The sequence below is a fragment of the Ipomoea nil genome, unplaced genomic scaffold (genome assembly GCF_001879475.1).
Source record: "Ipomoea nil cultivar Tokyo-kokei standard unplaced genomic scaffold, Asagao_1.1 scaffold0114, whole genome shotgun sequence".
In the NCBI taxonomy this organism is placed as follows: Eukaryota; Viridiplantae; Streptophyta; class Magnoliopsida; order Solanales; family Convolvulaceae; genus Ipomoea; species Ipomoea nil.
The window spans coordinates 94,944-119,926 of NW_017616542.1; the positions used below are offsets into that span (position 1 = coordinate 94,944).

The 24,983-nt window shown below is 32.8% G+C and overlaps 2 protein-coding genes and 1 non-coding gene across 3 annotated transcripts; all 3 read left to right on the top strand.

Annotated features, from left to right (window-relative positions):
• Nucleotides 1-1,522: 1,522 nt before the first annotated feature.
• On the top strand, nucleotides 1,523-23,579 carry LOC109192576 (premnaspirodiene oxygenase-like). The gene is made up of 3 exons (XM_019343311.1): nucleotides 1,523-2,105; nucleotides 2,395-2,705; nucleotides 22,863-23,579. Exons 1-3 carry the CDS (start codon nucleotides 1,523-1,525, stop codon nucleotides 23,475-23,477), a joined length of 1,509 nt encoding a protein of 502 aa, XP_019198856.1. The 3' UTR covers nucleotides 23,478-23,579.
• Nucleotides 7,060-11,170, top strand: LOC109189513 (premnaspirodiene oxygenase-like). Its single transcript, XM_019340150.1, has 3 exons — nucleotides 7,060-7,703; nucleotides 9,371-9,699; nucleotides 10,533-11,170. The coding sequence occupies exons 1-3, from the start codon at nucleotides 7,118-7,120 to the stop codon at nucleotides 11,142-11,144; spliced, it is 1,527 nt and encodes a 508-aa protein (XP_019195695.1). The 5' UTR covers nucleotides 7,060-7,117; the 3' UTR covers nucleotides 11,145-11,170.
• Nucleotides 14,702-14,775, top strand: TRNAI-AAU. Its single transcript has one exon. It is a non-coding gene; the product is annotated as a tRNA-Ile (tRNA).
• Nucleotides 23,580-24,983: the final 1,404 nt, after the last annotated feature.

The window sequence follows — 24,983 nt, forward strand, 5'->3', positions numbered from 1 at the left end:
CAGTATTTAAACTAGTAATTCACCCGCGCGATGTACGGTAAAAAATTATGTTATTATAAATATAAATAAAAAATAGAAAAACTAAAATATTTTAAATTATTTAATATAATAATATTTTTGAGCTTCCATTGGTCAAGTATTTATTATTTTTATAGAATACAAAATTACATTTAAAATTAAAATTAATATTAAAATTATAATTTTGTATGGTTAATATAATCTCTAATTATGTGCGTATTCAAATAAACTTATAGAGAGAATTTACATAATTACATTGATTTATTCTTAATTGTATTTCATCTATATTATAATTTTCACAATACGAATAATAACTAAGATAATTACATTTGGAAAGCAAATTTCAAATTTTGTATGTGTAAATTTAAACTCTGATTGAATAAATTTTTTATATGATTATATAATATATAGCTATTTTATTTTTCAAAAGTATATTTTTTATATGATTATATAATATATAGCTATTTTACTTTTTAAATGTTGTGCTTTTTTTTTTTTAATAATAAAGGATGTTGTGGCATTAATTGTAACATTAATTATTTTCCAAACCATATAGCTTTATTATATAAAGAATAATGTACTTTATGTACATAAATAATGTACTTTTAGTATATTAACAAAGAAGTTTCCCCCGTTAGGTGTTACAATGCAGACACGATATCACTATATACATACTATGATCCACTTGTCTTATTATGAAGTAGATTACGGAGACCGACCAAACCACATAATTAATCTTTAATCTTTCACTGCATGAACTGCGTACACCGCAAAGTGTTAGAAATGTAATTTTAAGATTATTTTTCTACCTAAAAATTAAACCTAGACTCATCTCTGCTTTTTTGCCAATGAGTTTCACTTCACTTACGATTGCAACGGTTGCATGTGCAGTTGTCTCCACACTTGCACCCATTTATTTAAAATCTTTAAATACTAATCCTAAGATTATCCATAATAGTGAAGTTCTTTTGTGGTTGTTGAAGAGTTTTTGTAACTGTAATCAGGAAAGAGAGAGTAGAAAGAGCAAAAAAAGAGAAACAAAAAACAAAATGATTTGACATTTAAAAAAATAAATAAAAAGTAGGCGCGTGCACACGCTCCCGGCTTTGGCTATGTTGTGGGCGAAACCGCGCACTATCTCACTTCTTTCTCTGATCAAAGCAGTGTTTCAAAAAGCAGTACTTGCAGAGCAAATAAAATCTTCTCCCTCTCCATTTCTCTCTCCGCCATGTCAACCTCTACTGTTCCAAAAACCACCAAATATCTACGATAATGGTGCTCTAAATGAAACTTTTGTACATGTTGATATTACTAAATTATCTCTGAGTTTGGGTGGGAAAATTTTACAATCATTTCTGATATTATCATAAAAAGCTGTCTATGAATGACTTTACGTGCAGTGCCTTGTTCAAATTCTCCTAGTATATTGTATACAAGGAGTTATAAATCCTCAGCATAAAATATACTCCGTATCAATCTTGCTTAGCTTGCTCTAATTTCAGTGATGGAGGTGGCATTCAACTTCATTTCTTTCGTCTTCTTTCTTTCTTTTTTCATTTTACTCCACACACAGTGGAGGAAGAAGGCAAAAACCCGCCGGAATCTGCCGCCGGGGCCGCCGGAGCTGCCGATCATCGGAAACCTGCACGAATTGATGTCAGATTCACAACAACCCACCCACCGTGTCCTGGGAGAGTTGGTAAAAAAATACGGCTCCCAGGGAATGATGAAGCTTCAAATCGGAGAAATTTTAGCGGTGGTGGTCTCGTCGCCGGCGGTGGCTAAAGAGTTGCTAAGAACCCACGACCTCACTTTCACGACCAAGACGCAGTCTCTGGCGAGTAAAACACTCTTTTACAATGGTTTGGGCGTTTCGTTTAGTCCGTACGGTGATTATTGGAGACAATTGAGAAAAATATTCGCCATGGAGCTCCTTAACGCTAAAATTGTCAGGTCTTTCAGTTCAATCAGGCGCGATGAGATCCATTGTCTATTGGCCTATCTCCATTCATCATCCGGCCAGATGGTGAATATCACAGAGAGAATCTTCTTACTTATGTCCTCCATTATATGTAAATCTGCATTCGGTAAGATCAAAATCTGCATTTGAATTTTGAAGCTAGCTAGCTAATTTAAAAGTGATGATAAATGTTGAGTAGAGTTTGTTTTATATAAGGAATAGGAGTGTCTAAGGAAGTTTACATTAGTTGTATAGTGGGTGTTTAGTCACTACTATCACGGAATAAAATAATAGACTTACTGTGGATGTAGACACGTTACCGAACCACATTAATATTTGTCATTCTTTACCTTTCAGCCATTATTATTGTTTATTGTTCTCGTTAATCTCAAAAATAAAATATTTGATAACTGCAGGTGAGGTATTCAACGGGAGAGAAGAGTTCTTAGAGCAAGTAAAAGAAATATCGGAGTTGTTGGGTAAATTGGATTTGGCCGGTGTGTTTCCGTCTTGGAAGGTTCTTCACGGCCTGTGCAGCAACAAGAACAGGATCATGAAAACTCACCGTAAAGTAGACGCAATTATTGAAAACATCATAAAAGAGAAGTTGGAAAGTGGCAATAAGGGAAGGAGTGGTGATAGTTTAATTGATGTCCTCGTAACACAAATGGATAGCAGTGGCCTTCAACTGCCCATCACTCATGACACCATCAAAGCCGTAATTGCGGTACGTACGTATATATGGTATTGTCGTCTCCCTTAGAACACTGCTGGAAATTATAGAATTTCCGACCACTTGAAAGTGATCTTAAATCAAGTCGAAAGTCTTGTTCCGACTATTTTTGGTATTCGGAAAAACTTTTGTTGCTATTTCCGACCACTTTTTGCTTTCGACTTGATTTAAGATCACTTTCAGTGGTCGAAAATTTCATAATTTCCAGCAATGGAAATAATATAATTTTCTTAATTATATATATATATATATATACTACACCTAATATATGTAGTCTACCAAATAAAATCCCACCTAGGTAGCATGATGGGATAATCTTTATTCTTGTTTTACAAACAGCTTGAATATTACTGTACCTCGTCCTATTTTCCATTAGATATATAATAAGATTGAATTCTTGTTTGAGAGTATTATATTGTATTACTCCATTCTTAATTGGCAACTTTCAACATGCGACATCTTTGTTTGAACACAAGTTTTCTTTGTGAGAACATAAACTGCGAATTTATAATTTAATTTGCTTAAGTTCAACATCAGTTTATGTAAAGTATGAATGAATAGATGATTATTATTGAGTTCTGATGCACAAATATGAGTGAATTCTATTTTTGGTCCTACTATTATAGGGGTCATTTCAATTTTAGTTCACCATAATTATTTTTGCCACATTGCGTCCACTATTATTAAAAATGTTCCAATTTTAGTCCACGAAAAATCTTAAAGTGGACTAAAATTGGAACACTTTTAATAATAGTGGACGCAATGTGGCAAAAATAATTATGGTGGACTAAAATTGGAAAAGCCCCTATAACAATAGGACCAAAAAAAGGAATTCATTCCACAAATATATAGTACAATAGTGGAGAAGATGAGATCAACGGAAGAAACAACATGCAATTACGGTTGGAATTTTTAGTATAAAATGATGTTTAAGTGGTTATTTTGGGTTACAAATATATGTGGGGTCCACTCCTGATTTAGGTAGGGGTCAAAGTGAATTCGAGTTTTTCGTAGTAAGACCAAGAAATCAATATATTGTACGCTCAAAACGAATTATAGGTAACACCACTATATATACAAGACCCCTTTTAGGAGTTTGAATTGAATTGTATAGCATAGAGGCTCTTCTCTCGCGTAAGGTCGTGTGCGTCGTGGCATTTTCATAAATAACTTGAACTTTGAGAATTGTCTACATTTCACAATTTATGGGTTTTTTTGTGTGTGTTTGGTTTACGGTTTAACTTTTTTTTTTTTTTTAAACTTGATTTAGAAGTTAACTTTAGAGTTTAGTAATTATAGTATGCGTTAAGAATGCACCTAGCAACAATATAAAGTACACCCAATAATAGCATAAAGTGAGAATAACGTTGTCATTAATTACACTTTGGGTTCACCTTTTAACAGTATACTCTTATGCATTTGTAATTTCAAAGCTACAAAATGAATTTCTTGTAAAGTTTATAACGAAATTTGCTCGGTGTAACCAAAATAGTTTATCTCTTTGAATAACCTAGTCTTCTGATAGCACTTGTCGATCTCAAGCAAGTTAAAGTCTAGAAAGGTAGGAGTTGAATAGACTTTAAACAATTTTTAAAATGTGTTAAGGAAATAAATTTCCTTCAAGTGAAAACTTTAAACTTGCAAAGAAAAGGTTTTGTAGCTAAATTTTGATGAAATGAGTATCATCTTTGCCCAACACATTGATATAGGTTTTACCCAAAAAGTAACTGCATGCTATCAATTTTTCTTATTCAAGTGGTAGAATTAATGTGTATTGTAAATTTGAATTTCTTCGGAACTTTAGTCTCATGGGTAGATCCATAATTCTTACTTGGAAAATTCAATAAACCAATTGTTCTCACAATGAGTTTGGTTTCATTGTCTTTTATGATTTACAAGATTTTTGTTTCCCACAAAAGAGTATTTATCTTACGTGTATAACTTTGACTAATTGTAATCAAAACTATTTTGTGGCTACGACTAAAGAACAACCTATCACTTGGCAGCTACCATTTTACAGAACAACTATTTTGACTGGGAAGGAAAGAAATTGCTCGACCCACTACTCAATTTAGCAACATGAGCTAAAAAAAAAAAAAAAAAAAAAAAAAAGGAAGATTGGGTGTTTGGGATGAGAACTGTAATAATTGTATTGAATAATATATTATAAATGTGCGGATTACAGAAATATATAAAGATAGAGTCTCATGAGACTAGGATAAGGAATCACAATCTAACTCAAATACATAGAGTCATAATACTCCCGCTCAAGCACAAGGTACCGTAGTGACTTGTAGCTTGTCTCTAGAAAAGAAAATCTAGGGCCAGGTAGAGCTTTAGTAAAGATATCTGTCAGTTGATCCTTAGTCGAAATAAAATTAACTTGTATATCTCCATTTGCAACTCTGTGTCTAACAAAGTGATAATCAATTTCTACATGCTTAGTCCGAGCATGAAAAATAGGATTTGCACACATATATGTAGCACCAAGATTATCACACCACAACTTGGGAGTAGACACACCGGTCACGCCAACTTCACGCCGCAGAGAGAGAATCCAAATTACTTCAGCACAGATATCTGCTAGAGCTTTATATTCAGCATCAGTAGATGATCTAGCAACAGTTCTGTGTTTCTTACATACCCATGATATAAGATTGGTACCAAGAAAAATAGCATAACCACTAGTTGACTTACGATCCTCAGGACAACCAGCTCAATCAGAATTAGAAAAAAGTATGTAAATCTCTAGACACTGACTTCCTTATTCGCAGACCATAAGTAACAGTTCTCTTTACAAACCTCAATACATGTTTCAATTGCTCCCAATGAGAGACCGTAGGAGCATGCATGTGTTGACAGAGTTGGTTGACCGCAAATGACAGATCTGGACTAGTAACCGTAAAATACTGGAAAGCTCCAGCCAAACTCCTATGCTGCGTAGCATCATCATATAAGTCTGCATTAAAGACAGTGGATTTCGAAACAGATATAGGAGTGGCTAAAGATTTACAATCTATCATGCCACCACGTTTTAAAATATCGTCTCTCATGTATCTTTGTTGAGAAAGCAAAATTCCATCATCACACTTAATAGTTTCAATCCCAAGAAAGAAACTAGGTTCGCCAAGATCCCTAATCTTGAATTCAGAGGACAATTCTGCTAGTAAAGTACTAACAAAATTCTGATCATTGCCCATTACAAGAATATCATCAACATATACTAGAACATAAATGAAGTCTGAATCTTGCGAGTAGTAAAATAAAGATAAATATGTTTTTGAAGCTTTAAACCCTGATGACATCAGAAACGCATGCAAGCGATTAAGTCAAGCTCTAGGGCCATTCATTTCACGCACACTAATATTACATACCCACGCTAAAAAGGGGGGAAATTTCGGCTAAAATTGAACAGAAAATGCACCGGAATGACCAAATTCGCTAAGAAAGTAATAGTCATGGACCAATTTTGCAAATTTTGAAAGTCGTGGATCAAAGTTGTTAGTAACACCATAGTCGTGGAACTAAAAGTGCAAATAACTCATAACGGGAATTTGAAAAAGTTAGGTCCAATTGTTTGTTGAAATGAATGGTTCATATTATTTTAATTTTAATATTTTTTTTTTCTTACTTTACCCTCTATTATATATTTATATTTTCTAAATACCCGATTTGACATAAGACGCCATTCCCATCAGTGCCATTTGATATCTTCCACCTGACATAGTTGAAATATAGCACAAGGCACTAAGGGTGCGTTTGGCAAGCGGATTAATTGAATGATTAAATAAAATTAAATTTATCAAGTGAAGAATTAATTACAATTTTTCTCCATCATGCGTGATGATAAAGTTTTGTTTTATTTTTTTCATGCGAGAGTGACTCTAGAAAGAGACTCAAATTTATCAACGAAATTAAAAATCGTTAAGTAAGTTTCCATAGAAAAATTTAAAATTTTGTGATTATCTAATTAACAGTTTAACTAATTTGGAATGGACATGGTAAATTAGTTGTGCCATAGGCTATTTAGAGTAAACAATTACTTCAAATATATATATGGTGAAAGGATTAGCCGATTAGGAGAGCTCAACGTTAGTGAAATGAATCAAAATCTCCTGTGAAGTTTGAACCAAACATGCCACAACTTGCTAGTACAATGCAGTCAAAGTAGTTGTGCTTCAAAGAGGACTTTTCTTTCTCAATAGTACAATAATACATTTTGTTAGGTGTAAAACACACTGTAGTCCAAGTCTTTCTCTATCCGTACTAAAAAAAAAAACTTACAATAATGCATTAATCGTACTAAATACTAGCTAGCTCGACTCACTATAAAAACCCATCTAACCTTAAAATCTCAAAGTAACTAAATACATATTTCTCATTGTTGCTAGCTTGCCCATTCTATAATGGATATCCAACTTGCATTATTAGACCTCATTTCTTTCTTCTGCTTTCTTTCCTTTGTTACTCTAGTGATAAGAGAATGGACGGCGGCTACGAAGACGAAAACCGGCCGGAAGTTGCCGCCGGGGCCGCGGAAGCTGCCACTCATCGGAAACATGCACCAATTAGTCGGCGAAAAGCCGCACGTTGCCCTGAGAGACTTGGCCGAAAAACACGGCAAGGACATCATGCACCTTCAGCTGGGACAAGTGTCGACTCTGGTCGTCACGTCGCCGGACATGGCTAAAGAGTTCCTAAAAACTCACGATTTGACCTTCGCCAACAGGCCCGCGTTTCTAGCCGCCAGCATAATCTTTTACGACAAAGCGGACCTGTTTCTTTGTCCGTACGGTGATTACTGGCGGCAAATGCGCAAGGTGTGCATGTCGGAGCTCCTCAGTGCCAAAATCGTACGCACCTTCAGCTCCATCAGGTACGATGAGACCTGTCGTTTGTTGGAGCGTGTCCGGTCGGCATCCGGCACCCCTATCAACGTACACGACCAGTTCGCCCAGTTTACGAGCTCGGTAGTGTCTAGAGCGGCATTTGGTAAGTGCCCATTTTTCTTGTAGCTTTTTTATTTTAATACTGTTTATGTGTTGATTAATTAGTTGCAATACTCACTTTAATTTAATGTTGGGATGAATTAAATGTCAATTCAAATGGTAGAGCATTCCACTGCATAAAATTTTACTCAGAAATACATTAGGATTGTATATATATAACCTATAAAGTGTTTATTCGTAACATTATTGTGGTTGAGCGAACTATTACTTATGAGAGGATGCAGAATTTTAAAAAGAGATTTAATTTATTTAACTCTCATCTTATATATATATATATATATATATATATATATATATATATATATATATATATATATATATATATATATATATATGTATGTCTCTAATTAAATTTATATTCATATTTAGAAAAACTCTATTTTTTAAAGGATAAGTATTAAAACATTGAATAAGTTTTTTTTTTTATTTCGAATGCTACTCACTCTTCCTAATGAAACATACCACACAGAGCTTATGACCTCCTACATAGAAAAGATTACTACATACCATCTGAGCACACGGTGTTTGGCAGCAAAACATTGAATAAGTTAAACTTATAGAAATATATCAATTATTATTAAACCCTTATCAATGATATGATTTTTCTTTTATGTCTTGTGGTTCCTATGAGTTGAAACTTGATAAGAAGTAGTTTTCTTGATGATGACATTTTTTTAAGAGTCAAACTTGTCGCCTATCAGGCCTTGTGGTTGCAATTAGGAGGAAATTATTACAATTCCGAGAGAGGGGTGGGCTTTGCAATTCCTCAAATTTGAAGAATTGTAATTGAGTTAATTCTATCATAGGTTCCTTATTTTTTGTGATAATTTTAAATCTAGTCACATACTATCGTTTTTGTCATTTAACATTCTAGCCTATTATTTATGGACATTTTTAGTCCCTCTCATGACTTTTTCTATTTTTAGTGAGGGAATTGTTGTCTTTTCATATTTTTCTTTGGTTATTTTTCGGGTTTAAACCGGTTAATTGGTTTAGAACTTTAGGTAACCTTTGATTTTTAGTAACCATATTTTCAACTGGTTTTTAGTAAAGTTCTAAATCATTAAATCGGTTGAAACCGAAAAAAAAAAAATATGAAGAGACAAAAATGCCCTTACTAAAAAAGAAAAAGTAATAAGAATGACTAAAGATGTCCAAAAAATAATAGTTTGAGTTATTAAATGACGAAAACGACCGTCTGAGACTAAATTTTGAATTGTCACTAAAAACAAAATACTCTAAACTGGTGGAATTAACTCAATTGTAATTTTATACAATTGCAATTATTCCTCCCAACTAACCTCTGGAATTTTCAATTTATTGAAGTTAAGTGAGAAAAGAATTACAATTCCAAACACCCCATAAAAGATTCACTACTGGAAATTATGGAATTTCCGACCACCTGAAAGTGATCTTTAATCAAGTCGAAAGTCTTGTTTCGACCACTTTTGATATCCGGAAAAACTTTTGTTGCTATTTCCGACCACTTTTTGGTATCAACTTAATTTAAGATCTTTTTCAGGTGGTCGGAAATTTCATAATTTTGTAGTGATTAGAGTTTGTATTACATTATTACCATTTATTTCTTACACCTTATTAATACGGAAAACTTGTTTTGACTTAATTGCGTTTTTTATTCATCACTTGTAGGTAAGGTATTCAGCGGGACAATAGAGTTGGTTCATGAAATAGACGAACTATCGAGGTTGGCGGGTGGGTTTTGCATGGCGGATATGTTTCCTTCATGGAAGATCCTTCACTCGCTCAGTGGCGACAAGACTAGGATGATTAATGGTCACCACAAAGCAGATGCAGTGATAGATAGCATTATAAAGGAGCATATAAGAAATTTGGATTCTGGGAAAAAGGGCAGCGGCGAGTCAGGTGCCGAGGATATGGTTGATGTCCTCTTAAGGCTAAAGGATAGCGGAACCCTTCCCGTGCCCATCACAGACGGCAACATCAAAGCTATAATAACCGTATGTCGTCAAACTATTTTACTTGTCATCATGTTTTATTTTTTGGAGTTATTATTAAGATAAGTTTGTAGGAAATGTTGGGCACAGGTCCATAAATGGTCAAATCCATCAATTAGTGGTTAAGGAATTGTTGGACAGAAGTCTGTGAAGGGTGAAGTCCAATACTCTGCGTCTCGAAAATGTGATGGTGGTGTATATGAAAATAAAATTGTGTTTTCGTTACTAGTTATAGTTTTTGGTGAGTATCAAGTGCTTATCACTTACGCCAAAGCTATAGCTAGAAGAAGACGTAATTTTATTTTCTTATACCGCCACACATTTTTGAGACACTGGGTGTTGGACTTAACCCTTTAAGCCTTTTATAGCAACCTCAATAGTTGTACATTTTTTTGTGGGTTTTTTGTCAGCCATGTAAGACAGAAAAACAAGTAAGAAGGGAAAAAAAAACTAAAGTCATTACACGCCCAAATAATGCATACCCCTTCTGGGCGCGTAGATTGATGCACACGCGCAGCATTCTACCAAGTTTTCCTCCCCCACCCAAAATGGACCCCACCCAAAAATCGTATTTGCAGGAGAAAAATCTAGCTAAAATCCCTCTTTTCCATTACATAAAAACCAATTCTAAGTTTTTTCTTCAAAAATTGAGCAAAAATCACTATTGTGAATGCTTTTACCTGCCTTTGCCCAACAATTCTCTAGCCACTGGGTGCTAGGACTTTACCCGTCTTTGCCCAACAAAGAGTCTGGTCACAAGTTACAATTCCACTAGCTTAATCAGGACATAATGATAAGCGTTTGATCTAACAGAAAAGATGCATACATGCATGCAGGATATGTTTGGCGCAGGAACAGATACATCGACAACAACGACACTATGTGCGCTAGTAGAAATGGTGAAAAAACCAGAGGTGTTAGCCAAAGCACAAGCTGAAGTAAGAGCAGCGTTCCAAGGGAAAGAGATGTTGGAAGAGAATGTGGTGGAAGAGTTGCAGTACTTGGATTTAGTGATAAAAGAAACTCTGAGGCTTCACCCTCCGGGGGCCTTAGTTATAAGGGAGTGCAGGGAAGAGACAGTGGTACGAGGATACACCATTGCACCCAAAACAAAAGTACTTGTGAATGCCTGGGCAATGGGCAGAGATCCCGAGTACTGGGACGAGCCGGAGAGCTTTATACCCGAGAGATTCAAGCTGGATAGCTCCATTGATATAAAGGGAAGTCAATTTCAATACTTACCATTCGGTGCTGGGAGAAGAATATGTCCCGGGATTTCATTTGGAATGGCAAATGTTCAGTTTCCTTTAGCACATATGCTCAACCACTTTGATTGGACTGTGCCTGCTGGAATCACAGCTGAAGAGTTGAAGATGACAGAAATGCCTGGATTAGCCTTAGGAGTAAAGAATGACATTTTCTTGATTGCTACCCCTCGTGCTACGTAATTAATTAATGAGGTGTTTCTTCTTAATTAGTATCAAGAATAATGTATAAGCAATGAAGAATATATATAATAATAAAGTATAAGCTAGCAATGAAGAATTTCACCTGACGATATTTATTACTCCCTCCGTCTCATTTTATGTGTCTAACTAGTTCGACTAACGAGGCTTGACTGAAATTACTTTTAATTCAATTTTTCATAATATTAAGTTTAGTATTAGTGTACAAAATTTATATATTTAGAAACTACACTAAAAATACTATTAAATACAAAAAATCAAATTTAAAAATAAGTAACAAAATTATTAAAGAAAAAAGAGTTAGTTTGACCCACGAATCCTCGACAGAACATTTGAGAGGATGTAAATCAAGGTGACTCATATATATGGCTCAACAAACAGGGTCAAATGCCGATGCCCACAAGAAATGTACTCACTTCGAACCTTGGTTCACTACTCGTATATATATGTGCTCAATGGATTTGTTGATAAACTGCTGTGATCTAAAGGCTCAATATCGATCTTATTCAACTTTTTCTTGTCTCAATCCAGAAGGCTTAGGGCCCCTGATTGACCCTAGCCAATTCTTGTTTGCAATTAGTTAATTGGAAAACTATATTGTGGACCATAATCAACATTACAATATGGATAATATATAAGTGTTCATTTTTAATGTATTTAAAGTTTATTTTTATATAGTGTACCAAATAATAAATTTTTAGTTAGTACACAAAAAATTAAAAATTCAAAAAATGAGCATTGAATGTATTGAAAATGAAATTTCAATATAGTAAAAATAAATATTATGTTAATGGTTCACCTTACAAAGTGAACCATGGTTTATAGTATAATGATTGTAGTTAATCATTGCCTGGCTTCTCGATTAATCTCTGCTTAACTGCTGGCAAATTATGCTGTGCAACCGTGTGCTCCATGCATGGTGTACACGGAATTGGATCCATAATTTCTATACTATAGATCCATAATTTCTATACTATAAATTCATAATTTTTATACTATAAATTCATAATTATTAAACTCTATATTCACAATTACAAAACTCTATGTTCATAATTTTCAATGTTCATATTCAATTGTTGAACTTTGTATTCACAAATCACTGAACTATATGTTCATAATTTGATAACTATTCAGTTTAGAAATTATGAATCTATAGTATAGAAATTATGGATCTATAATATTATAAAAATTATGAATTTAATTTCGTGTGCACCTTGCATGGTGCACACGGTTGCGCAGCATAACGCTCCCTGATAATCCTTTGTATCTAATTATCCTCAGCTCTGTCCCTAGGCCCAATACCGGCAAATTATGCTGTGCATCCGTATGCACCATACGGATGCAAAAACGACGTCGTTTTAATAAAACGCGCGTCTCCCCTTTAAAAAAAAATCAAGTTCAATTCCCAGCAACAACATATGAACTAAAATTCCATAATCGATGAACTATAATTCCATAATCGATGAACTATAATTCCATAATCTAATCTATGAACTAAAAATTTTATAATGAATGAACTAAAATTCCATAATCTATAAACTAAAATTTCAGAATCGATGAACTACAATTCTATAATCGATGAACTATAATTCCATAATCAATGAACTATAATTCCATAATCTATGAACTAAAATTCCAGAATGAATGAACAATATAATGTTGTTGCTGGGAATCGAACCTGAATTTTTTTTAAAGGGAAGATGCACATTTTTTAATAAAATGACGTCGTTTTGGCATACGAATGCACAGCATAACTATCCCCCAATACCCCCCTTCACTAAAAAAACTATGATTTTTCTTTGCTAGCTTAATATGAAGTCCAACTCTTCTTGACGAAGAAAATTCAAGTCTTGATGATTATATTGCATATTAGGGAGAGGTGAAACCACACAGTCTCAAGACTTACATAACCCATAAGATAAAGCCCAAGTTCCCAAATGTAAGATGGGTGTATATATATATATATATATATACTAGTATTTGCGCCCGTGCGATGTACGGAATAAATTTGTTGTAATATATTAAGACTATTTGGATCGATGTATAATTATTTAAATTAGAACATCAAATATTATATAGTGCAATTAAATATACGGGCTGGATCATTTATGTATTTTTATATTATCATTGTTTGAATTTAAACAAATAATTGCTCAAATTAATAGCTAATGTGTAGATATATGCATGCAGTGCTGTAACTTTGGAGATTTTATTTATCATTGTTTAGTTTTTTTTTTTATATATAAATTAGACAAATGTCTTCGTTCTCTAGCAACTCAGTTATATGAATGAATTGCTATCTTAATTAATTTGTATGGAGGATATTTTTATTTTTTTTGTCTATATATATAGCAATTTTTGTCATTTAAAAAAATATAATATCAACGATTTTATTTACACATTATTGAAAGCTATCTGTAGACGGCATTGGTAGTAGCAACACAATCTTGTCCATCATCGTCTAGAGCTAACATCTTCAATCGACCAGGATGGGTGACTCAGTGAAAATATATAATGCTATAATATTAGTCAATTAGTGATCCTTTTATATTTTAAATAAATTAATAATATCATATTCATTTTCAGCCAATTATTCTTTTTTATTTTTAGTCAATTAGAATATCATATGCAGTCATATTTTTATCTAATTTCTGTTCCATTTTTAATTGATGATGTATAATATTATTATTGAAATATTTCTGTTCCATTTGTAATTTACCTTTACTATTGTTTAAAATATGCATTTACTATTTATGATGTAAAATATTATTATTGAAATAATTGGCGTTCAATTTTAGTTTCCCTTCCATTTTTAATTAAAATGCAATGATCTAACTATTTTTTTTCATATTAGTCAATTATGGATAATTTTTTATTTGCAGTCAATTATTAATATTCATTTCCTTTTATATTTTTAGTCTATTAGTAATATCATATTTAATTTTTATCAAATTATTTGTTTTTTATTTTTAGTCAATTAATCAATTAGTGAACTAAAATATCAAATTCAATGATATTTTTACCCAATTTTTGTTTCATTTTTAATTGATGATTTAGAATATTATTATTGAAATATTTTCATTTTATTTTTAATTTTCGTTACATTGTTAATTTACCTTTACTATTGTTTAAACTATGTCTTTACTATTGATGCTGTAAAATATTATTATTGAAGTATTTCTATTGTCCTATGCTCTAAGTGTTTGTTTCGCTAAATTAAATTAAAAGCAAAGGACATTAACAAAACAATCAAATTTTCACCTTGATTAATCAATTTTCTCGCTGTATTACCTATTTCAATTATAATTTAGAATTTGATTTCGACAAATTTATCTCTTAATTTGTGCTATCCATGAGGGCAACTATCAATTAACAATAATGGTAAAATGATTTTAATAGTAAAATGGAAACTTTGTATAATTGGATTCGTTGTTAATGTATCAAAGCGGTCATGGATTCATATTTATGATTCAATTGATTTAGCATTTTAGCTTATTAATCTAGAATAAATTGTATTTGTAGAAAGCTCAAAACCAATTGGCCTATTAGCTCAGTTGGTTAGAGCGTCATGCTAATAACGCGAAGGTCGCAGGTTCGAGACCTGCATGGGCCATTTTTAATTTCTTACAGCAAAACACACCCTCAGCCCTTCTAAAATTACGAACTCACCCCCATGCTCCTACAGTTGAAGTTTGCTCTATTAGTCAGCCCTTCTAAAATTATCTTTATATTTTGTAAAGATATTGATAGTTGAAGTATATTAAAAAGTTTTATGTAAATATACTAAATACATTAACATAGAAAATAGTTCGCCAGAGCAGACTTGAAGAGGTTAAGTGGTTAAGTTTAAACTTTGTGTACAAGTCAATTTTGTAGCCAATGACTTAGGTAAGTACATTTCGAATATTGTCTGGATTTTATTTACACAACTTTAAAAGTATATATATATATATATATATATATATATATATATATATATATATATATATCTAAAAACATAATAAACCTTAGTTATATCCTTGATTTATGTCTCTATTTTTGTATGCAAATAAGTGTGTACATTTTATTTTAAATGTTGTACATTCCAACGTTATTAGGCAAAACTACCCTTGCACCGTTATAACACCGTTAATTTTTAATTCTAACATTGATAACACATCATTATTACCATACACCTATATTTATCATATCTTTTTCCTATTTTTTAATTATCATTTTATTAAAATCATTATATATTAATTTAATACTTAATTATATTTTAATTAAATTTCTATGAATGATAAATTATATATATCTGTGTACAAAATACATATATTATTTGTGTATATATAATTCAAATTATAAGTTTTAATTATTTGTATTTATCAATGTTTTAATATTGGGCATGAATTTTCGCGCGTACAAAATGCTAGTATATATATATATATATATATATATATATATATATATATATATATATATATATATATATATATATATATATATATATATATGCTTAATACACCAATTTAAACTAAAGAACCGTTCTGTGGTTCTTATTTACAGATCTAGAAGACTGAATTCTCAGAATTGTTAGATCTGTATCTAACTAATAATGTTTAAAGTTTATGGCCATGAACAAATTTCTTCTTAAAGTCAATTCCAAACTCATAGTACCTTCATATGATCAACATGTTCTCTGATTATCAAGGAACCTCTATGTTAAATAGTGCTATAACTATATTCAAGAAACTCTAGAACTTCTTATTTTCAAATATTGTTTACCGCAGTCAAGTATAAACGAATATGTATCCATCTTCTAAAAAAATTCTTACCGCAGTTAGGGAAAAATTACGAGGAAGATTACACTCTATTTTTAATTTTTTTCATAATTATGTTGGAAAGTAAAGTTTGATATCATGTGTTGAACTCCCAAATTAGAAAAAGAACCATATATTAAAACTAAAAATACATTTCAATTTACACTTTCAAACAAAAATACTTGTACAAAACCAATACTGAAAAATGAATAGTTTTAGAAGACTGTTCTTCTTCTTGCACAATACAACCAAAATTGAACACAACTCAAAGCAAAACCATTTTTTGAAAAATACTAAGTGTCTTCTTCCTGATTGCTTCACATTGTCAATCACTTTAAAGTGGTCGTTCATGATTGCAAGTGTGCTGAACTATCTGTAAAAAAAAAAAATGACTTGCAAATAACATAAAATAGATTTAACTGCTAATATCATTCATTCAGTTAGAAAATCATTAACTCCAAAATCAATTTAGTTGTGTTTAACGGTTGTAATCAGCAATCATTCACACAAATTTGTAATGACTGAAAAATGAATAAGTTATAAAGTAAAGCAGATTCAATAAAAAAAAATTAAAAAAAAAAAAAAAAACCACACACACGCAAACACACAAAATCAATTACTACAGTCATTCATACTAATTCCAAAAATATGAACTTAAAAATGAACAGGTGCAAAATGGATGTGGAAATTGTTGATGAAACTGGACATGTTGCGGCATCAATATTCAGACTACCTACAGAGTTATTGTTGTACTATTAAAATAGAACAAGAGGTACTATTCATGAACCTTCTACAAATATATAATAAATATTAATATTTTATTCAATACTTCCACATGAAACATGTAGGAGTAAAAACTACAATTGCAAAATATCAACAAGCGCTTACAAGAACAAGAGTTCATAGTACAACTAAGATTCTAGTCATATACACAACAAGACAAATTCACAGCTTTCTACACCATAATCTCATTACATGACACTATCATCTATGCAATGTACCACTAATAATCCAATTGCAAATGACACACTACTAACAAATAAAAAAGATGACAAATAGTGAAGATTGAGACAATGACAATGCTACCCCAAAGAAAATTAAGAAGACTTAGAGAAATTCAAACCAATAGTAGTATTTATTTAGACTATCGTGTTTAGACTAAGTATTTAGACCATCGATTTTACAAAGTTGCAAACATTTATTTTAGTGACAATTATAATGAATCTCATATATTATCTTGCATTCATATACTTTGAATTATCTATTTAAATAAACAAATTCAACATTCAATTACCTATGTATTAACTTATCCTATATAATCTTGCATTGATATACTTTAAAATACTTATTTAAATATAAACATTGAACATTAACCCGGTCACACGTGCAATTCGCGTATAAAACTAATACACATAAGAAAGATAAATTATATTACGAAAACTTATAACAAGTTCAATCAAAAAAGTGTTAGCTAGCTCGACGACTAAAGTATTAACAAGAATCAAACTCGCAATTATTCTTATACTGAAATTATGCCACATCCACTAGGCGGCAATTGCTATTTTGCTAATATCTTAATGACATATATTATTAATATTTGCATGGAAATCCAAGTTTTAACCTTTTTTTTTTTTAAAAGAAAAATACTAGTCATATAAAAATATGGGGAAAACCAAGTTTGAATGATGTCAAGGTCAACGAGATTCTAGAGATGAAGCATCTACTAGAAGGTTTTCACAGATTTATTGGTGAGGTGATTTATTTGGGGCACAGTACGTGCAGCTTCACTAAAAAGTGAGGCTGCTTTGGGATTATATATATTGATGACTAGAATTATTTTTCATTTTATCTGATTATATATTAAACTCTATAAATTTGTTTCTATATTCATAAAAAAATTCACCCAATTTAATTTCAAAACTCAATATTAAATAATTGTGTTCTATGCATAATGAGGTTAATCCAAACTTAAACCGTATTCGCACGATATTTCTTAACGTCATGTGTTAGACTAATTAATTGATTATATTCAACCTTTCAATGTGATTTGATCAATGTGCATTATAGTCCAGCGATATTGGCTCAATCTTAATTTATAATATGGTATCAGAATTGTCCGTTGTCCAAAAAAGTGACATTAAGCCAATCTTAATTTATAACATCAATCAAATCACACTAAACAATTGAATCTAATCGATCTTAATTTATAATATGTTATCAGAACATGTTCGATACTCCCAATATTAGTTTATAATAATTTTGTGCAGCCATAAACCTACGTAATGGGCTGCTAACTACTAAGTACAAATTAAACTAAAGCAGCCTGTGGGCTGCTTCGTGCATGCAGCGAACTACTGTACTGCTTATATTTAATTTATAAAACAACAAACATAGTACCGACATTCGAATCCTACCGCAATCACCCTGATAGTTAGTTTATTATATTGTAAACCTTCTGAAGCAAAATATACAATAAAAAAAAAAGAGAAAAGGGTCAAATAAACCCTTAAACATTTCGCTAAATGTCAATTAACCCCACAAACTTTTGAAAAGGTCAATTGAACACATGAACATACAATTTTGAGTCACTTGACCCCATTAACCGGTAACTTTTACCTGATGAACCGGTAATTGACACCGTGGCGTGACACATAAGCGTTGGAGTGGGTACTTGGCTGCCACATAAGCATAAAAAAGAATTAAATTAATAAAAACATTTTAAAATCAGCCATAAAGAATTTAACAGATTATATTGTACATGGCTGATTTTAAATTCTTTTTTTTTTTAATTTAATTCTTTTTTTATGCTTATGTGGCAGCTAAGTACCCACTTCAACGCTTATGTGTCACGCCACGGTGTCAATTACCGGTTCATCAGGTAAAAGTTACCGGTTAATGGGGTCAAGTGACTCAAAATTGTGTATTCATGTGTTCAATTGACCTTTTCAAAAGTTTGTGGGGTTAATTGACATTTAGCAAAATGTTTAGGGGCCTATTATTTGACCCTTTTCTCTAAAAAAAAATTAACGTAAAAACATATTTTGTAGTCAATATCATTATTTGGTTTTTCAAATTTGATGAACTTAAGAATTTTATTGGGTTGTATATTCTTAATTAATGCCTTATGGGAATATTAATTAGGACAGTTAATACTATAATATGATTCATTTGTGGCATTTTCCTCTTTAATACATGAATCTGAACAACTTGTGTCTACAGGATGACGTAAGAATTTCTCCTATAAATTGGAAATCTAAGCCTTAGCTTTCTCCAGCAATAGAATCATAATAACTAATGGAGGCTGTAGCATTCAACTTCATCTCTTTCGTTCTCTTTCTTTCTTTTATCATTCTAATTCACGCAAAAGTACAATGGAAGAAAAAGTCAAAAACCGGCGGGAAATTGCCGCCGGGCCCGTGGAAGTTGCCGATCATCGGAAACTTGCACCAGTTGTCAGATTCGGTATTGCCAACCCACCGCGTTCTTGGAGAGTTGGCGAAGAAATACGGCAGCTCCCAGGGCATCATGGGCCTTCAAATCGGAGAAATTTCTGCTGTGGTCGTGTCGTCGCCGGCAATGGCGAAAGAATTCCTAAAAACTCACGACCTGGCTTTCGCGACCAAGCCGGAGCTGGTTACCAACAAAATAATCTTCTACAATTGCTCCGACATTGCGTTCTGTCCGTACGGTGATTACTGGAGACAAATGCGGAAGATATGCGTGATGGAGCTCCTCAACGGCAAAAATGTCCGATCCTTCAGCTCTATCAGGCAGGACGAAATCCATAGTCTATTGGCCTACGTCCGTTCTACTTCCGGCCATGGCCAGCTCGTCAAATTCCCAGAGAGAATGTTCTTACTCATGGCCTCCATTATATGTAGATCCGCATTCGGTAAGATGACTAGCTCTACTGTCAGCATTTTCCTTGCATGCATGCATCCATACACGGGGTTAACTTAATGGTTTAGTTGTCCGTATTTTAAAGAAGAGACCAATGTTCAAATTTTGGGAGCAATAATGTGGTGATTATGCCCAAAGTGGGCAGATCCCTAAGCACTGACAATTGACCATGTCTGCTCAGCCATTGAATCACCATGATTTACATTCTACCCAAATGCTCTGTTGAGTTGGGGATTTAACCTTTTAGGGAAGAAATATTAAGAGTTTACCACCCAGCCAGGGGCGGACCTATCATGGGGGGCACCCACTAACAAAAATTTCTGGGTTCGCCACTGCACCCAGCCAAAAGCGTGGTTTGACCTAGTTTTGATACCAATTGTTAGAATTAAGGGCTTTCATGTCTAGCTAGTGTGAGCATTCTTGAACCCGTCCAATCTGACTCTGATATCATGCATGCAAAAGTATACTTAGGATTAAGCGTTTATTATAACGTCAAAAGTATATATGGTGATCTGACTCTGATATTACTTGTTTGAATCAAGTGCGTGTCAAAAATTATAACTCACATCAAAGACACAATTTTATTTTCGTCACCACATTTTTCAAGAGGCATGGTGGTATACTTGGCACTTTATGGACTTAAGACCAAAATTTCAGTAATTGCTGGATTTGGCTCTTTATTCTTCAGCCCAACAATTCTCTAGTTACTAATTATTAGATTTGACTATTTACCAGTTTCAACCCAAAAATCTCCTAACCACCAAGGCAAATTATTATGTGAAAAGGTATATCCAGGTTCAAAAATACACAATTTATATACTGAATGTTCAGAATTCAAATTGTGAACATTCAGTATGAAAATTATGTATTTTGAATTAGAGTTCACATTGCAAGGTGGATCCAAGTCCATGGTATAACGGTTGAACAACCCATTACTAGGCTTAGTCCTTTATGCCCTTTGCCCAACACATATTAGTTTAAATACAAATGATTCATTGTACAATTATTATAATTAAACAGGCAAGGTATTCACCGGGAGAGAAGAGTTCATGGAGCAACTTAAAGAAATATCGGAATTGTTGGGCAGCTTTGATTTTGCCGATGTGTTTCCATCCTGGAGGGTTCTTCACGGCCTCTTCGGCGGAAACAAGAATAGGATCATCAAAGCTCACCGCAAAGTAGACGCAATCATCGAAAACATCATAAAAGAACACAGAGAGAAGTTGAAAAATGGCAGTGAATCAGGGAGTAGTGATTGTTTAATTGATGTCCTCATAAGACAGATGGATAGCGGTAACCTTCGAGTTCCCATCAGTCACGACAACATCAAAGCCATAATCATCGTACGTATTATATATATAGTATATCCTTATTTCCCATCCTGAAATAATCGAGTTAATACTTAATTTAGTTGTCAATTTAGTCCTAAATGTCTATTTTGTATTTAATTGACTCTAGAATTTCTATTACTTTATTTAAACGGTGTTTGGAAATTCGAAAAATGATTTTTGGAAATCATTTTTCAATAATTAAGTTCTCATACGGGTTTCTAGTGTTTGGCGGCGGCGCGGGGGGGGGGGGGGGGGGGGGTGTGTGTGCAACCAAAATTTATTTCCAGTCAAAGGGAGAACAAGCCCATTTATCCGGAGAAGTCATTTTCTGAAAAATCCAAAGAACTTTTTTCTTGTTCTCCGTCTTCTTCGTTGGTTTCCGTAGGAACAAGAAATTTCTGGTTCCCGACAGAAACCAGATTAACTGGGGTTTCCCAACGAAAACCATTTACTAGTTTCCGTTGGAAACCATAAGTTTTTCTGTTTTCCGAAGACGAAACCGTACCCATTTTTTTTTTTTTTAAATGAAACAATTATTGCTCTTTTTATTATTTTTTATAAATAATATTAATTTTTAATACAATTTTGCTCATTTTATACAAAATGATCTAAACAAGACAGTTTTTGGAAATGCAACCAAAATTTGAAAAGGAAAATATTTTCTAGAAAATGACTCATTTTCCGAAAACATTCTCCTGAAATCATTTTTCAGATTTCCAAACACACCCTTAATTTAGTCATTTATTAAGCCTTCCGTCTATTGGCGGTTATAATTAAAGATTATGTTGAGAAAAAATCACTATACTAAATTAGGTAAAATCACTATAGTGGATAACTAAATTGGATATTAATAGAGATGAAATTACCAATCTATCATTATTTTAACAGCTAATAAATGGAAGGCATAACATATGACTCGATCAATTAAGTAAAATCAGCATGTCCAGAACCCAATTAACCTAAAAAAAAAAAAGAAGATATTTAGAACTAAATCAAGAATATTGATGGATTTAATTAACCCGGGGTGGACCCGAATCAATAAACCCGGATAAGAATATATAATAAGAATAATAAACAAATAATATAGAACGATATCGTAAAGGTCGCGGTGGACCGTATATTATATTAATTGCCGTAGTATTCGGCTATTACAAAGATTCGGTAGGACAAAAGTGTGTAATAATCGTATAATGTGGAATGAATTGCCCTTTGTTAGGACATGGAGGGGGGTTTTTATACAAGCAAACCCCCCAACCGCCTCCCCTTAAATCGGGGGTGGTTAGATCTCAAGTTTGACCGGGCCCGGGTGGACCGGGTCGGGTCGGGTCCCGAGCCCGGGTGGTGCCGAGCTCGGGTCGGGGCACCTCCATGGTGCTCCGGGTCCGCGTTGCTCTTGGGCACCTCCGTGGTCCCCCGGGTCCGTGTTACTCTTGGGCACCTCCGTGGTCCCCCGGATCCGTGCTGCTCTTGGGCACCTCCGTGGTCCCCCGGGTCCGTGCTGCTCTTAGGCTCCACCAAGGTGCTCCGGGTCCATGTTGCTACCCCGGGTCGGGTCGTGGGTATAATATATCCATCAAATATAGTGAGAACAAAAATGGGTATTAACTCAGGAAATAATCATAATAACATGCAAATAAAGCAATGCTAATTAAATTGATTGTTTTATGCAGGATATGTTTGCAGGAGGGAGTGAGACATCAACAGCAACAACTGTGTGGGCTATGTCGGAAATGATGAAGAATCCGAGGGTGATGGAAAAAGCACAAACAGAGGTGAGAGAAGTGTTTAAAGGGAAAGAAACGTTGGACGAGAAAGACATTATTGAACAACTACCATATTTGAAGCAAGTTGTCAAAGAAACATTAAGGTGTCACCCCCCATTTCCTGTGTTTTCTCCAAGGGAGTGCAGGGAGGAAAGCATTGTCAATGGCTACACCATTCCCCTGGAAACAAAAGTAATTATTAATGCTTGGGCAATAGGGAGGGATTCCAAGTATTGGGAAGATCCAGAGAGCTTTATACCCGAGAGATTTGAGGAGAGTTCAATTGATTTTACTGGAAATCACTTCCAGTATTTGCCTTTTGGTGCAGGGAGGAGGATTTGTCCAGGACTTGCATTTGGTTTTGCAAACTCCATTTCTCCTTTAGGTCACTTGCTCTTCCACTTTGATTGGAAGCTCCCTAATGGAGTTACTGTTGATTCTTTTGACATGACGGAGAAACCAGGATTATCTGTGGGAAGAAAAACCGATCTTTGCTTGATTGCCACACCTCATATTGCTTAATTACCTTTAAATTCTTTTTTTTTTTGGTCATCATGTACCTCCATTTTCTTCTAGTTTTCCTTTATTTTTACTCTTCTTTCTTCTCTCGACTATGTTCTTGGCATAAGATTACTATTGAATCGTCGCGGTAGATTAAGCTAAAGTTGGCCAAAATTATAACACTTATGTTATTGTTTATTTTCATTTAATTACTAGTGCCTAGTTCTTTGATATTGCATATACCCTCTATATATATATATATATATATATATATATATATATATATATATATATATATATATATATATATATGTATGTATGTATATATATATATATATATAACGCTCAATTCCGAGATAGTGATGTTGCACACGTGCACTCTATGTTATGTCAATTAATAAAATACAAACAGTAATCCTTCATAAACTCGAGATAACTAGACTGAATTTCTACCATTTATGCAATAAAACACGAATAGAGCCTCAAGATAAATAATATGCACAAGTGTCAAATAGATCCATCTACTATTGCGAAGTGCTCAATTTCCACCACGAACTAAATTAAGTGTCAAATAGATCCATCTACCAGCTAAATTTGTTCGATTGACATTTTTTACAGGTTGCTAGCATGTTGCCTATCTAATTATTAAAAATAAATAAATAAATAGAATAATTTTTTTTTTTTTAAAAAGAATATCAGCCACCGACTGTTTGCGAAAGGGCAGCCACCGGCTGTCCTCACCGGAAAGCCGGTGGCTGATATTCTTTTTCTTATTCTTTTTTTTTTTTTTTTAATTTTTTTTTTAAAATTTTTTTATTCTATTTATTGATTTATTTTTAATAATTAAATAGGCAACCTGTAAAAAATGACAATTGAACAAATTTAGCTGATAGATGGCCCTATTTGACACTTAATTTAGTTCGTGGTGAGAATTGAGCACTTCGCAGTAGTAGATGGGTCTATTTGACACTTGTGCCTAAATAATACAATCCTAGTCCAAGTCCATGCCATAAACTAATTACTCATACATGCATATATTAAGCATAAAAATCATAAAAACACAAGTAATAAGCATAAATATTACAAATGGAAGAAATAAGAGAAATAGACTTACCTATCTTAATCTTAATAATTATAATAAAGCCATATGGTCTTGTGAAAATTAAATGTTGATATTATTTAATTTTCACAAGACCATATGGTGTGTGTGTGTATATATATATATATATATATATATATATATATATATATATATATATATATTACAATATTATTATTATTATTATTATTTTTGTAATAATAATAATAATAATAATATTGTAATATATATATATATATATATATATATATATATATATATATATATATATATATATATATATATATATATATATATGAATACGAATATGAATTGCAACTATGTTGATATTAGGTTATGTATTTTTTAATAAATAATATTATTATAATGTTGTCCAATATTCATTCCGTGCATCGCATGGGTAGCAAGGATTAGACATACTCAAGATC

What these genes read in the sequence shown, in the direction of transcription:
- LOC109192576 (XM_019343311.1), top strand. Translation starts at nt 1,523, where the DNA reads ATGGAGGTGGCATTCAACTTCATTTCTTTCGTCTTCTTTCTTTCTTTT. An exon ending in TATATGTAAATCTGCATTCG is followed by an intron (nt 2,106 to 2,394) that starts GTAAGATCAAAA and finishes TGATAACTGCAG; the next exon opens with GTGAGGTATTCAACGGGAGA. An exon ending in CCATCAAAGCCGTAATTGCG is followed by an intron (nt 2,706 to 22,862) that starts GTACGTACGTAT and finishes TGTTTTATGCAG; the next exon opens with GATATGTTTGCAGGAGGGAG.
- LOC109189513 (XM_019340150.1), top strand. Translation starts at nt 7,118, where the DNA reads ATGGATATCCAACTTGCATTATTAGACCTCATTTCTTTCTTCTGCTTT. An exon ending in AGTGTCTAGAGCGGCATTTG is followed by an intron (nt 7,704 to 9,370) that starts GTAAGTGCCCAT and finishes CATCACTTGTAG; the next exon opens with GTAAGGTATTCAGCGGGACA. An exon ending in ACATCAAAGCTATAATAACC is followed by an intron (nt 9,700 to 10,532) that starts GTATGTCGTCAA and finishes ACATGCATGCAG; the next exon opens with GATATGTTTGGCGCAGGAAC.